The following is a 15,399-nucleotide window of genomic DNA, read 5'->3' on the forward strand; positions in this document are numbered from 1 at the left end:
AGTTAAATGTTGCATTGTTGGGAGCTGACTTTAGCAGTTCCACAGTGTCCTGTTTTTTTTTTTTGTAATGCTCAAATACTTCCTCTGAAACACTGGAACACTTCCTTATTTTACTCAGCTTCCCTCGAAACTTTGGGAAATGGGAAGTGTGAATGCCTGAGGTACACCAGGTTGCATTCTCACTTACTACTCTCATGTTATTCAAGTAAGATGAACTTTTAAGCCTCCTGCATCATTTGTAATTTCACATCTCTTGCTTATTTAATCAGAATACCAACTTCCTTGTGCTTCCCAAGCACTGAAATACCAGCAGCGTACAAACAGCAGCTTTCTGTTCTTTATAATAGCCTGGGTCCGTTATTGAATAGCAGCATCGATATTCAACTCAGCTACTGGTCCCAGCTTCCGCAGTCTGCGTTACTATGGGATACCGCATTAATAGTCAAGTCCCTGTGCCATTTTCATTTTCATTTGATTCTTTTTGAAGTCCTGTGCAGATTAATCTTTCTGTCAGCAGTTAAAGAAGTATTTGCATGCTTTATAGCTAATCGCAATCTATTAAAAAAGAAAAAGTTTAGATTGTACCCGTGTGTTTGCAGTTCCAGGGGATTTGGCTCTGATCCACACAGAGAGCTGTAGAGGGATGTGCTCTGTCGTCGGGCCAAGTGCACGTTAGTAGGCTAAGCGAGGCCATGTACAAAAAGCACAGCGTATTTGCTGTACAAGTTTAGACTAGCAGCTGCCACCTAGTCTTCTCCAATATGCTACAGTTGACATTGCCAAAATCCTTCATTGTGTGTTTGTCTCTAAATAGTTTCTATCATTTAATTCATGCCTTGTTCTCTGTAAATTTCTATTTTATGTTGCTTCAGCTGCTATTATAGAACTTCATCAGTTAGCCTTTATCTGTTTCTTATTCTGCCCGCTTTGCTCTGGCTGTTACTATCATGTTTATTAATACAGTTTTTTTGGGGGAAAGTACAAACTTTACCTGGTAATGGCTCTAAAACAGTTAGGGGAATACCAACATGATTACTGCTTAGTCAGACATCAGAGCTGTCACACAGAGAAAAGGGGGATCATCAGACTAATCATTAATATTGTTTGTAGGTCACAGTATTGCAGTGTTTGACCAACAGAATTTCCCTCATCCAACAGTAGATTCATGCTTTTAGTAGTTTCTTTCAACACGCTTTCTAATAAGCTGTTTATAACTTCTTGGTCTTATGGATATATTTTTTTAACTATTTCTGGTAAGAAAAAAGTAGGATTTAGTAAGTTTTATCAAATAATATGCATTCTGTATTTGCATGACCCTCAACAGAGAGCAGAGAGGACTGCTTTTTAAAAACAGAAACCTTTGGTGCACAGCTCTGCTATGAGCATGGTGCTTTGTGAAGACAACTCTGTGTACAGTATCTTTGACTGGTTTTAATGATTTTACTGTTAACCTGTTTTTGTCACTGTTACACACTTTCTCTGGAGCTGTGTTGGTACCCCTGTGGTGAGCCTGTGGTTAATCTTTCATCAAACAGACTTTTAGCCTCCTGCTCAAGCTTGAATATATCTCTGAGCGCTAAGCTCGTGGGTTCTATGGTCGTAATTTTTAGAGTATGTACAATACAGTGTCTATTTGAATTTGCACAGTTGACACTAATACTTCACTGTCACAGTGTCCCAGTGTAGGAACTATTCATAGTGGTTAATGATTACCTCATCTAATTTGTAAACCCTACTATATCAAAGACATGTTCATCTGATTTTAAATCCCTTGAGCTCATAAATAATATGAGAGAAATTAACAATTCTGTACTTTTTCTGTTTTCTCTTGCAGCACTTCCATGATGGGCGTAAGGCACAGCAGCACATTGAAAGCTCGTGGAAACAGCTGGAAGCGGTAAGTGAACCTATTTACGTGCAGTTCCACAGTTGTGCACTAGTTGCAACAAATACATACTGAGCTTGCATCATTTGCAACTATAACATTATGAAATTATAAATGACTAAAATAAACCATTTTTTCTGGATCGCTTGTCAGTTTCTCTTGGCTTGGGAGCCAGAGGCACTTCAGATTTTCGTGGCAGCCTAACCCAACCTAGAAATGAGTGTAATACAAGGTGAAAAAAACAAACAAACAAAAGCAATACTTCTTTGAACAAACAAATATCTGTTTCTTTATGAACGATTTGCTCCAGGCATTTTAGATCATTCCAGTTATTTCCCAGGCGAAGAGTTGCTACCAGTCAGCAGTAATAAAGTAAAATATATAAAGCACATCATTACCAAAAACTGCCAGACATGAGGTGTTAGTGGGAAAAATGTAAATCAGCAGAGGTCCTTGTACAGAAAAACCTCCTGTTATGTCCTAAAATCTCAGTGTACATTTTCTTTTACATGCGGTGAGGGGGACAGAAGTCACACACTGTAAATAATAATAATGACATCAGATGAATTGATTGATACACACACTGCCTGAGGTGCACCTAGTACTGAAGACTGAAACACTGAAGTATAATGTAAATATCAGCTGCTGGCAAGATTTTAAGTACATTGTTTCTCGTGCTGAAAAAGTGCAGGTCCAGGATTTCTGTTTGTATTTGTAGTAAAGAAGCTCGAAGAGAAATGGCACAGAACACTACTTCTTATCTCTGGCTGGCCCCTTTGACGGGGGAGAGAAAGCGTGTGAGAGAGATGCCTTGTCCTCCTCAAACTTCTCTGTGCACTCAATGGATACCATTGTATGTGAGGCAGATAGGCATAGTTCAGAGTGCACACTAGCCCAACAAACACTGATTGTTCAGTTAGAGGGGTCGAAAGAGGGTTGGATGAATGCTTGTTTTTCTGTACACAAATGACCACTATGAACATTTGTTTAATCTGCAGACTGCAGACTTTAACAAACCCTGTTCCTGTGTCAGTTGACATAAACTGACCTCTGCTGCACACAACGCCAGGCCTTAAATGTATTTGACGTACACGTACACATTATGACGTCCATTACTGTGCTTATTTAAAAGTCAAGTAATATAGCGTTCTGCTATAGCTCGTGGCAGGAATTGACTGATGTAATGTGTGTGATCTCATTAAATCATTAAACCCTCTTATTTCAGAGTAAAAAACGGTTTGAGAGGGAGTGTAAAGAGGCAGAAAGAGCACAGCAGTACTTTGAGAAGATGGATGCTGACATTAACGTGACTAAGGCTGACGTGGAAAAGGTATGTGTTGTGTCACCTCATATCCAATGAGCTTGCCCTGTACCCTTCATGCTTAACACGACTGCCTGGGCTTCTCACCCTCCCACCTAGCAACCTTTTTGTCACAATTTTCTTTTCCACGTATTCCCCCTTTTATGCCCCGATCCTGAGTCCTCGTTCCAATGAGCCTAAAAGACAGCAAAGACTGACTGATGACGTTCTTGATACCAGGAACTGTGCGAAGAAGCTGGCATTGTCCCAGCAGCACAGTGATCTGCTGCTAAACAAAGCTGATAGCAGCAACAAGTCTGTATTATCTATGTAGAACAGCCACCAAACATCTTTGTTTAGTATGAAAAGGTTTGGTTCTCTTATGTGTCTTTCGGTTTATACATGCAGGTTTGTTTTTACTTTTTGACTGTGAAAAACTAAATAAGTAGTGTGCTGTTTTAGAGATTATATGTCCTGTTCAATAAATCATCACAAGGAGCAATCATCCGATTCTCAGAACTTGCAGCCCACAGTCTCCTGGGCCCGTAGCTGATGTCATTTCCTGTTGTCATGACCAATTAAAAGAGCCCTCAAAATCTCAGACCCACACAGCTCCCACGCCCGCAAGGCATCATGGGTCAGCAGCGCATGTTCCTGCTGCTTCATCAGCTGTTGGAGCAGAGCTGAGGCTCACAGTTGACACAGTTCAGACCTGATTATTATGCAAATATAGGCTGGAATAAAGAGCCTTTCTACACTCTGGACATGCAGCCAGAGAACTACAGTCATCTTAAGAGAGCACTGAACTCAGCTGGAAAGACCCGGCACAGCAGCTCAAGAACCTATTGTTGAAGCAGGAGTTGCTGTACTCATATTAGAGTTATGTTTATTATCACACAACATTCATAAATTGCACATGATATCAGCAAATGAAACGATCATTTGATTTTCACTTTATTTGAGTTCAGCCTGTTTGTAAAGTGGGGACATAAACTGTGTCATAGTATGCCAGATTCTTCACAAAATAGTCTTAATCTTACATTATAGGTACATATGCAAGCAATGTTCATGAACAGTGTATGAACTGTAGTTAACTTGACAAGCCCATTAAAACCACTGATATTGCCCTTTTATTTAAATACATCTCTCACATTACATATCATTTAATTGTGCTTTAGTCCTCTCCTAGTCCTTCTCCTTTGGATCATTTGGGTGAACTTGGCTTGCTTTTTTACTTACTCATCTTTCAGGAAAACCTGAAAGATGATCTTGTCAGCGTCTTTCTATAACAGGTACTTTTCTTCCAGAAAGTACAAAAAAGCAGAGCTTAGTGTTCTTAGTAAGATATAGAGTATAGCCACTTAGACACTTGCGTTATTACATTTGCTGCAAAATACATGCACAGTTTAAAGGTACCCAGATGAAATGTCACAACCACAGCTTAGTTTGCATTTTAGTCATAGTGAAAAATGTTGCTCCGTGAGGAGGTTTGGGGTGAACAGATAGGTGGTGGCATGGTGGTAGGAAAAGCAGAGAAAGAGTCATGTATATTTTGACCTGTCCAAATCAGTATTTTCCAGCTAAGTTGGCTAAATATTTAACAGAGATGTATTTTGAAAGTTCACTTCAACTAGATGCTTTTGTCGGTCATGCAGTGCCCTTAATGCAAAAGAGCTGCTGTTTGTCGAGCTGGAGTTTTGTGGTTTTAAGCACAGCTGGAGCAAACCTCTAAGTGTTCTCTCTCCACCTCTGGCAAACAAATCCCTTAATTAGGGGTTTGGATTTGCAGCCCAGATATCCACAAACACAGTTACAGTTCTTTGAGGGACCCCCGGCCCTCACACACACTGACAGACTTCCCTGTTGTGGATTCTCCGTCATAAAGTATAGGGATACAACATATTGCCTTCCTCTCAACTGTTCAGCCTCTACCAGTAGCGGAGAACAGCAGCTTAAAATCCCACTACTTTAGTGGTGATCGTGTTTGTTTATTCTGATACCAGCTTCCTTTTTTTAGCGATGATTCTCGAGGTGGTGCAGGAAGTGCATCTATAGCAACTTCTTGTTTAGCTAGAAACAGCTAATAATTTTTTTGTGTGTATGTGTGTGTTTGTAAATTTATTTTATGCCATGCCTTGAAGCGAAGTTTCCATAAGGTAGGTCCAGCGAGCAGAGAACCCGTATCTGTCGGAACACACACTGTCTCGACTTGTGTCTCGATATACACACGGTCTCCTGTAGAGTCTGACACATAGCCTCAACCAGGTCTGTTACCACGCCCTGTCCTGTCTGACTGTGGCTTATCGCGCTGTCTGCTGCTGTACACTTTCCCACTCTTGATTTTTATGTGTAAGAAATATGAGAGAAAGGCTGATTATGCTAAGTCAAACCTTTATAAACATTCATGCAGTTTGTGTTCCACATCCTCATTATTTCATCAAACTCTTCTTTAAAATCCACATTTGACAGCTAGATAAATAACTTGAAATGTGTAAATATGTATTTATACCCATTAGTGACAGCTAGCAAAACAGGTAATTTCCAGAAAATGACAACAGGATGTGATGTGGCTGCAGGCACAGCAACTCGTTTTGAAGCACTGGCAAAGTTACCATGGTGATAGCGCGTACCCTCATTATTTCTAAACACATTCAATACACTTTGCATGCATCTACACTTGCAAAGCACATACGCTAAATGCATGCTCACATGCTGGCGTTTAGAATTTAAACAGCTGGACTTCTCCATGTGCTTTTTAGCTTTTCTCTAGATTTCACGTTCCTTGTCTTTCGTAGGCTGTGTGACTCACAGCCAATCATTTTCCACTGAGGTATCATTTGTCATCCCTCATGTGCTGGAAATAATGTACCTTTGTATCTGACGTGTGTCTCGATGTACTGTGTGTGTGTGCGTGTGCGTGTGTGTGTGTGTGTGTGTGTGTGTGTGTGAATGTGAGTAAATGAGTTAGTGAGTTAGAGATACTCTGCTCTTGCTCTTAGTTCGGTGTGTAGGTGAAAACTGGATGAAGTCCTTTAAATGTTTCCTCTTCACTATGAGAGATCAGGGTTATGTTTCCTTGGCTGGCTCATACAGTTATACAGCTGCTCTTTTTTCTGTGTAGCCTTCAGCAGATTAAATGCTGATCACAATCACAGGTTCATGAGGTAACTCTTTGTTACAGATGACCCATTGAAATCAGTATTTATGTGAGGACGGCCTTAGGTCTGATGGAAAGAGGAAACAGATAGGAGTACTTAGCTGCACGCAACACTAACGCACATACACACAACCCGCACAGGCTGTCTAGCTGAGATAATCTCATCTCCATCTGCTTAGATTCGTAATAGGCCTCTCCTGCAGCATTTCTGACTGCCTTCCTTCCTTCCCTTAGACTAGCTTAAAATAATCAACATTATCGACAGCAGAGGCAGGCCAGACGGGGCGGACAGAGAAAATCCAAATCCCTCCATTCTGCAGCCTGTGCAGGCTGTTGTCGTCTTCTTTATTTGTTTGTTCTGCCCTACATATAATCTAATGCCAAAGGCTGTTGCTGCTTCACAACTCTGAATTTCACCTTTAGACATGCATTCACAAGCTCTCTGTGAATATGTGTGTACATGTGCATGCATGAGTGCTCATATACACAAATAGTTGACTCATTTAGGTTTTTATGCTCTGGCTGTGTCTGTGGTCTGTTTTCATCAGGGGACACGAGGTTAGTGAAGAGAATGTGGTTGTGATATATGTGCTTGTGTGTGTGTTTTTTCTTCAGGCACGACAGCAAGCTCAGATGAGGCACCAGATGGCTAGTGACAGTAAGAGCGAATACGCCGCCTACCTGGAGAAGTTCAACAAGGAACAGAATGAACATTACTATACAATTATTCCCAACATATTCCAGGTACATACAACAGCTCTACAGTGTATGATTTACCTCAGCCGATTTGTCATAAAGCTGGTTTTGGTTCATCAGTGTCACCATTAAATAGAAATTATTTATTCTTCCCACGTGAGAATATTAACACCTCCAAAATTATTGCATTTTTTTCATTTTTTTCTCATGTAACCAATGATTGCACAGTAATGCACTTTTATCTTGTGAATTCAAAGTTGTTTGCAACTCGCTACACTCAACCCCCCCTGCAGGTCTGTTGCTAAAATTACATTTTTGTCATGCAGGAAACACTGACAGAAGCAAGCAGTCCTTATTTAAAGTGCAGTTATTTTTGTCTTATTTCCATCTTACAGTTACAAAGTTTGTGACTTTGAATTCACTGTTTTGTAAAGTTCATGATTTTTGAGCGCTCCCATTTCCAGTGTTGTTTGGTCTGACCAGCCTTTGTTGCTCAGCATCAAAAGACAGCACTTTGAAATAGATTAAAGGTTTTTTGATTTTTTCAGTCAAACTCTACCCACACTTTTGTTTATGTATAAATATGCTTGTATCGAACTGTAGAAACTTCAAGACATGGAGGAGAAAAGAATTGAGAGGATATCAGTGTGCATGAAGACATTTGCAGACGTGGATCGCCAGGTGCTGCCCATTGTGGGAAAATGTTTAGATGGCATGACAAATGCTGCCGAGTCCATTGAGCCCAAGGCTGTGAGTATCTGTCTGTTTATCCATTTAGTCAATTATTTCCTTGTGGTAACAATACTAATTGGCAATAAATCCTATAACCTTGAAAAGCCTGTGTATTTCCCCTTAAATGGTGCCACAATAGTAAGGAAAATGCATTTGTGGGTTGAGTATCGGAGAATGTGGGTTTTGCTAATGAAAAACTTGGAAGATCTTTTGGATGACTGAAGTCTAAAGAAACAAAACATACTGGCAATTAAACAATTTCTTCATTTAACAAACAGGGCCTCGGTAGCATGTGGAAGAAGCATATACAGCATATACAGCTGCTCTACAGCCTCTCTCTGTATATATTATAATATCTGGGTGGTCTTTATCCTTCAAACTTGGGTCCAGCTTGGGGGTTACTGCTCCATTACCATGGAGACCACTCTTACCTTCATCCTGCACATCTTCTCTAGCTCCTCTCTCAGCCTTTGTTACTTCTTGAGCTTGCTGTGTTCCTTCTTCCAGATGTTGCTATCACTCGGCATAGCTGTATCTGTCACTACAGTCGTCTTCTCTGCTTGTCCACCACTGCTATGTCCAGTTGGTTAGCCATCACCAGTTTGTCTGTCTATATCTGGAAGTCCCACAGAGTTTTAGCGTACTCATTCTCAGCCACCCTGGGGGCCTGGGGGGGTTATCCCATTTTCATCTTGAGACTTCCAGGCTATACTCAGCAGAGATGTTGCTGTATACTATGCCAGAAAATTGGTTATGGCATTCCATATACGCCCTGCCTGTTAGGATCTTGAACCCCTACTATTATATATTGGATTGTCTCAGGAGCACCTCTGCACAGTCTGCACCTAGTGTCTTGCCAGCTATATATGTATACTATATACCTCTTAACCAGGTCTTGGTTAACCCATCACTGACAACCCACACAATCCCAATTATGCTTTCACTTAAACAACAAGTAGTTGAAGTCTTGGGGGACTTGTTAAAAGGTGAAAACACCTCACCTCTCCAAACAAAGTGGGAGGACCTTGTCGTAAATAGAAAAGCTGTACAAGCTTATTCAATTACTATAGTCCCCTCTTACAGTAAGGAAAATTTGTGACATACATTTCTTTAGCTTGTATGTCACTAATTCTTTAGCTTTCTGTGTTAAAAATACTCACTGTAGTCCTCCTTAAAGGGGTATTACACTGATATTAGACAGAAAATTCCATTAATCCCTCAACAGATGTACTTCACACCTGGTGAAAGCAATTGTGTAATATGTGTGGTTTTGGAAGGAAACTTATAAAGACTGAAATAGTAAGAGTGATTGTGTCATTAGGATTATATCCATTTTGGCTGTAGGATTACCATTTCTGACAGAGCTGCACACTGGGGATGTGAAATCTGAAAGACACATGTATTTAGGAGCATTTATCAAGTGAAGGCGTTTTTGAGAATATATTACGAAAAGTCACAGAGAATTAGGCATTTAGTGCTTCCTTTTTGGCTACTCTTTTTTATTCAAATATGTTTAAAGTGGATCTGAATAAAATTCAAACTTCAACACCGTTATTTTTTACCTTAAAGATGATGAATGCCGGTTAACAGACATGGTTTTTAGTTGAACAGAGTAACACAGAGTTAGGTAGCCTAACTCTGGTAAATGGTAACAAAGGCTAGCTATGAGTAGCTGTAAAGCGCACACATTAAAGTGTTAAATCTTGCCCCGTTTCTAGTCTTTATGCTAAGTTTAGAAATCTGGCCAACTGCTGCGGCTTCATATTTCATAGGCAGATGTGAGAGGTTTATCAGTCTTGTCATTTATCTCTCCTGGAAAGAGAACAAGGCAATTTCTAATATGTCAGACAATTCCTTAAAGAAAACGTAAACCAAGGATTAAGGTTGTGTCTCATTGCTTATAGTTATTTATTATTTAAATAGGTAAAAGGAGAGCAGCATTTGCCTGTGTTTAAAAGTGTGATATATTGAGCTGTCACATATTGGCTGCCTGCTGTATGACAAAAAAACCCAAAACCATCCTCAGGGATCACATAGTTTGTGCATGTGTAGCTGTGTATGTGTGTGTCCTTGGCTAGGCTCCAGGAAGATGACTCTGTGCTGGAGTAAACAACGGCAGGGAATAACACATCACATGCTACTTTTCCTCTGGCAGATACTCTTCCTCTTTTCTTCTTCTCTCACATATGGAGGACACAAGAGCAGATCTCTGACCCCCTGATCCTAACTCCAACCAGACCCTTTGCTATTATCAGTTCAGAAAGGCTGGTGTGCACTGCAACTGATGAATGTGCGTCTTCCTGTGTCTGAGAAGCCTGGCTGTATCCCCGACCTCAGTGTTTGCTCATAACTCCTGCCTGACAGATTTAGGCCTTTTCCTCTTTCTTCTGTAGGCCACAAACTGAGTAATTCCAGCTTCTCTTCTTTCTTGACACACTCTTGAATTGTTATCAGAGAGAAAGTGATATAAACAACTGAGTCACCGGGCCACATTTGTGTTGCGTATAATCACCAGACCTATGATGCTCGAGACATTCTCAAACAACAAAGACCCTCCCTTTAGTTATTGTTTGGTATCTGAAAAGCTACTTTGAAAAAGTCGTTGACGCAATTAAAGAGGTTCCAGGATTAAGGGTTCTGCTAACTGCTGCAACTGTCGTCTCTCACTAGGACTCTAAGCAGGTGGTGGAGTCCTTCAAGTCCGGTTTCGAGCCCCCAGGAGATGTAGAGTTTGAGGACTATGGCCAGGCCATGAAGAGGACAGTATCTGAAACCAGCCTGTCCAACACCAAAGAGAGCAAAGAGAAGCCTGGTGTCAAGGCCAAAAGCAAACTGTGGCCTTTCATTAAGAACAAGAACAAGGTAACAATGAATGAACACCTTACTCAAAAATCACTGCTACACCCGAACGTATTGCAAAACATCACTAGTTGTGGTGCAGTTTCCTCGCCTGGAGCTCACTTTGCACTTTCAGGAGATTTATATGGGCTGGGATGGAGGGATATTACAGGTCCCATTATGTTTGTTCTTATGACTTTTTATTTAGTGGCCATAGAAATATATGTGTTCAGTGTTTGTAGTGTGTGTTACAGTCTTGGTGTTGATTCTGTATTAAATTTATATATTTTTAATAGATTTTTTTGACTTTTGTTCACTATGTTAACTTCAGAAATTTATTGCTAGTTCTCTGTTATTATTGCCATTTTTGTTGTTATTATTTGCCACCCGTTTCCTCCCCTGGCAATCACCCTCACCGATTTTGGAGCCTCCCTTTCATAACACACACTAATATATTTCTACTTTTCACTCTATGAACGGACTCAAGTGGCAGATATTAACTTCCTCTTGGATCTGATGTAACAGTCTTCCCTCAGTACTTTTCCACTGACTGATCATCCTTGAGTAGCTTCCTTTAGCTTCCTGTGTCTAAACATCAAGACTGATCTCTGGCTGTCTTATGGGCTGGTGGCACTGTTGGTATTGAATTAGAACAGAGTGTGATTGAGCAATCGTTTGTGAGTGTGTGTGTGTGTGTGTGTGTGTGCGCGTGTGTGTGTGTGCACGTCTGTGTGGGTGAGGGAGAAAGCGAGTTTGTGCAATGCTACATGAGAAACCCTGGTGTGCAGAAAATGGTGCAACCTCCCAAAATTAAGGCAAACTTGTAAAGGCAGAATTTGGGAGCATAGTGTACAGAGAGGTATTTACACTGTACATGCACACAAGGACACATGCATGCCAACAGAAACACAAAAACAATATTGGTTTACAGAATAAAAAAAAAGATTTCTTAATCGCGCACCAGTGCATGTGCAATGTGCATCATGTGGTATCCTAAAACTCATCACTGCTTCACTCTCTCTCCTTAACTGCTGGTTGATGAATTATGCAGTCAGATGTTTTAGAGCCGCAATAAGCAATTAGATTAGGCTGATGATGGCCTCAAATTCAGCAGCTGTTATCCTCGGGGATGTGGTGAATTACTCGTCTTAGCTGGCATGTTGACGAGGTTGGGAAAGTAAAAAAACAAAACTCAAACGGAGGTTTCTAAAATGGAAGCCGGCATGCGCTTTGAAACTCTTCGCTGTTTGCTTTGTGCATCTGCTTGCTTTAACACGTTTGTGCGCTTTCTACTCACTCTGGTCATTTTGTTCTTTTTAATTCTTTAATTTTTTTATGTTTTATGTGTTGAACAGTTTATTTTTTCCCACAACATAACTGCTACTCTGGGTTTGACATCCCTTTGGTTGTCTTTTATGTTCCTTTGGGTTTTCTGTTGCGTGTGTTTATTTTTTAATATTTGTAGGAGGCTTATTTATTTTGTTTTGTGTTCCCTCCTCCTTTTCCTCCTTTGTCTTTTTTTCGTTGGATTCTCGACCCCTTCTTCTTCTTCTTCTTCTTCTTCCACGTTTTTCCTCTTCCTCTCCGTCACGGCTCCCTCTCTTATTGGTAGCTTATGTCCCTGTTAACGTCCCCCCACCAGCCCCCACCTGCCCCCCCAGCCTCATCCCCACCCTCACCCTCTGCTGTTCCCAACGACCCCCAGTCTCCCAAGCAGCACAAGGAGCCCCTCTCCCACCGCCTCAACGACTTCATGGCCTCCAAACCCAAAATGCACTGCCTCCGGAGCCTGAGGCGAGGGGTAAGTGTGTGTGTGTCCAAGCCAGCTTTGTGCCTGTGTTTGTGTGTCTGTACACCTGTACCTGAGCTGTGTGGCTGCTACACTGTATGAGTGAATAATCCAAAGACGTGCTGAGCTTTCTTGGATGGTCATGATGGCTACAGCATCATTATTACTTCTGTTGCCAGTAACCGATCAAGTGTAAGCAACGCGACCTCCAACAAGTGTCCCACCTTCACTCATACAGTGCTCAGCTCTTGTGCTTCTCTAGCATGCTTCTGTAGAGCATTACCATTACCTATTGACTCCATGGTATGTGTCCTACTCACCAACAGTCTCTTCATCTTGTCCCTTCATTCTTCAGATTAACTGTGCTCACAATGACAGACCCTCTCTACCACCTTCCCCTTCTGACAGAAACTAAGGAGCCTAAGCAGTGTTGGCAGTAGCATGAAGACTGCACTTGCTCCCTGTGCTTCTCTCTGCAGTCTATGCTGGAGGCAGATTGTTTTGGGTTTTGCACGTGCTAGGAACCAAGAAGAAGGTTAAACCTTCAAGTATGAATCAAGCGATTGGTATGGTGGGAGAGTAAGTTTAGACAACTTCCTGAGGGATGGTTTTATCAGCACCTCTCCAGTGCCCTTGTGTGTGTCATCACAATTTCTGCTCTAAAGTCCAGTGCGTGTTTTGTAGAGATACAGGCGACAGTTGCTGGGGAAGGTCACAGCATGCTTTCCTGTCCTTTCTTACTTCACTCTCCAGTTGTCCGTGACCTCAGGAATGGGCTGTAACTCCCAATGTTCCTTCCGGACTCCACAAATATCGTTTTTTTGTTTATGCTCATAATTTGAAATGGGAGCAGTTCAGAGTAAAAACATTGGTTTGAATTGGTGCTAACATGACGTCTGAAAAGGCAAAAGAACAATGTGTTGCAGTAGTGCAGTGTGTGAGTATCGAAGAGGAAATGATTAAAATGAGGCAGTGCAGAGGGAAGTGCGTATTTTTTTTCTATCAGGAAGTGCACGTTTCTAAAAGCGGATGTGTTGCAACAGCTCATGAGAAGCCTGATAAAAAGAGTTAAATCAGATGCATTGTTTTCAACTATGCACAGATTAAACAGTGAAGTTTGACCTTATTCTAACATTTCATGGTATAAGAAAGGCTGAATAAAGGTTTAAAGGTTAAAAGCTTTATCAGACCAGAAAGCCTTGTGGAGATCTTTAAATTCATCAGTACTGCTTTCCATTCCTCACGAGGGTGCATTGAATTGATCTGTAGGTGTTTTTACATCTAGTGGAAGTTTATTTTCTGTGTTTAGATGCTGGTTGATGTAGATTACCGTGTTAAAATATTGCTTTCTTTTTGGAATAAATCTAATAAAACATCAAAAATGTAGGTAACCATGGTAACAAGCACTTTATCACCATTTGGAGGTAAAAGGCTTATTTTCTCTTCCTTTTTCTTCTACTGTCTTTTCAAACTAGGGTCATCATCATAAGTCTGTAGGAAGTCTAAATATATTGGACTAACGTATGTGGTAATGTTAAGATGTGGTTTTGTACGTGCCCGTGACCTCTCAGCGGTACCACGATACTCACTGAATCAAAAAGTGGTATCGTGACAGAAGACAGTGCATGTGCAGAAGGCTTCGGAGAGCTAGAGTAGGGAGCTCACCATGTCATAATGGGAAAAGGTAATTTGCCTAAAGCCCTACATGATAAAAACCATTTATCATTGCTTAATCCATCCATCCTTTTTGTGTTGCGTATATGGGTACACATCATTTAATTTGATTCAGAAAATGTTTAACCTAAAAAGTAATATAATATACTAAATAATTACTTTCCCTTGGTTATTGTCTTGAAAAGACTCAAATGTAACTCCAGCATAATCCCTGTTTGAAAATCCACCAATAAAATCTCTTACAGTCACATTCTGTCATTACAGCTGTAGGAAAACAAATAAAATACACAAGTGTTGCTGTGACACCTCCCACAAGGAGAACACATTTAGGATTAGTGTAGTCGTGTCTGTGGGGGTGGGGTGTTGTGTCTCCGCGCAATGGCAGGATGTCTACCCCTGCAGGAGAGCTTGTGTGCACTGCATATGAGATGTCTAATTCATCCCCAGTCACTGTATGTGTGCGTGCACGTGTGTTGCTTCTGAGAAAAAAGAAAATGCGTCTGTGTCTTGAGAGTCAAATTAAGGCAGTATACAGTATAAGAGCTCAAGCACATCAGTGTTGTTTCCCAAGTTCTTATTGACAAAGCTTTATTCTCTCTGATGACCACACAGCAACAATCTCCGCGCTCTCTCATTTATCACAAAGAGCTAATGAAGAGGACTCTGGGCAGACCCACGTATGCTTTTGAAGCAAGGCAATATGTTGTAAGTGTGTGTGTGTGTGTGCGTGTGTGTGTGTGTGTGTGTGTGTGTGTGTGTGTGTGTGTGTTGGGCTTCAGTGAGCACCACACCAGATATGTGTGTGCGTGTGTGTGTTGGTGTGTGTGTGTGTGTGTGTGTGTGTGAGAGAGAGACAGCAGGTGTGTATTTGGCGTGTATAAACATTGAATAGTTGTGGATGTGTGTGATTAGTAAAAGCCATGTATAACACAGACACTAGCCTCATTAATAATTGTCTGAGGAAATTTTCACCATTAATGAGGCAAAACATGCTCACAAAGGAGGCTAGTGTCTGTGTTTGGCTCAGTATTGATCACATGGTTGTGACATGTGCAGAGTCGGAAGAATGATTTTAGAAAATGATGACTTCATCCCTCATCACATGTGCCAGCTTGGGGTCTGCTGTGTCTCGCAGCTGTTTCAGGGCTTCCCCACTGAGCATCTACAAGGGGTCAATTCACAAAGTGTCACAAGCACCTGAGGATGTGAGAGTTATAAGGACGCTATTTATGATACTGAGGAATTACCGCTCTTTACTTATTAAACCTCATGTGGCTGTATGACACAAGGTGCTGGTTACACTTTGGGTCTGGGTCCAGCTTACAGTA

The 15,399-nt window shown here is 41.1% G+C and overlaps 1 protein-coding gene across 22 annotated transcripts in view; it reads left to right on the forward strand.

Annotated features, from left to right (window-relative positions):
- The window catches only part of LOC120714602 (formin-binding protein 1 homolog), a 53,475-nt gene that overhangs the window by 25,756 nt on the left and 12,320 nt on the right, over positions 1 to 15,399 (forward strand). For 12 of the 22 annotated variants that reach the window (XM_040000906.1, XM_040000905.1, XM_040000893.1 and 9 more), the window contains exons 5-10: positions 1,835 to 1,897; positions 3,111 to 3,215; positions 6,958 to 7,086; positions 7,642 to 7,788; positions 10,441 to 10,632; positions 12,221 to 12,409. In XM_040000906.1, coding sequence (XP_039856840.1) covers positions 1,835 to 1,897; positions 3,111 to 3,215; positions 6,958 to 7,086; positions 7,642 to 7,788; positions 10,441 to 10,632; positions 12,221 to 12,409 — 825 coding nt within the window. Of the gene's footprint in view, positions 1 to 1,834; positions 1,898 to 3,110; positions 3,216 to 5,326; positions 5,342 to 6,957; positions 7,087 to 7,641; positions 7,789 to 10,440; positions 10,633 to 12,220; positions 12,410 to 15,399 lie in introns of all 22 variants that reach the window. The other 10 variants (XM_040000909.1, XM_040000910.1, XM_040000911.1 and 7 more) reach the window with 4 other exon arrangements.

This window comes from Simochromis diagramma, unplaced genomic scaffold, assembly GCF_900408965.1.
Source record: "Simochromis diagramma unplaced genomic scaffold, fSimDia1.1 OVJJ01000596.1, whole genome shotgun sequence".
Taxonomy (NCBI): Eukaryota; Metazoa; Chordata; class Actinopteri; order Cichliformes; family Cichlidae; genus Simochromis; species Simochromis diagramma.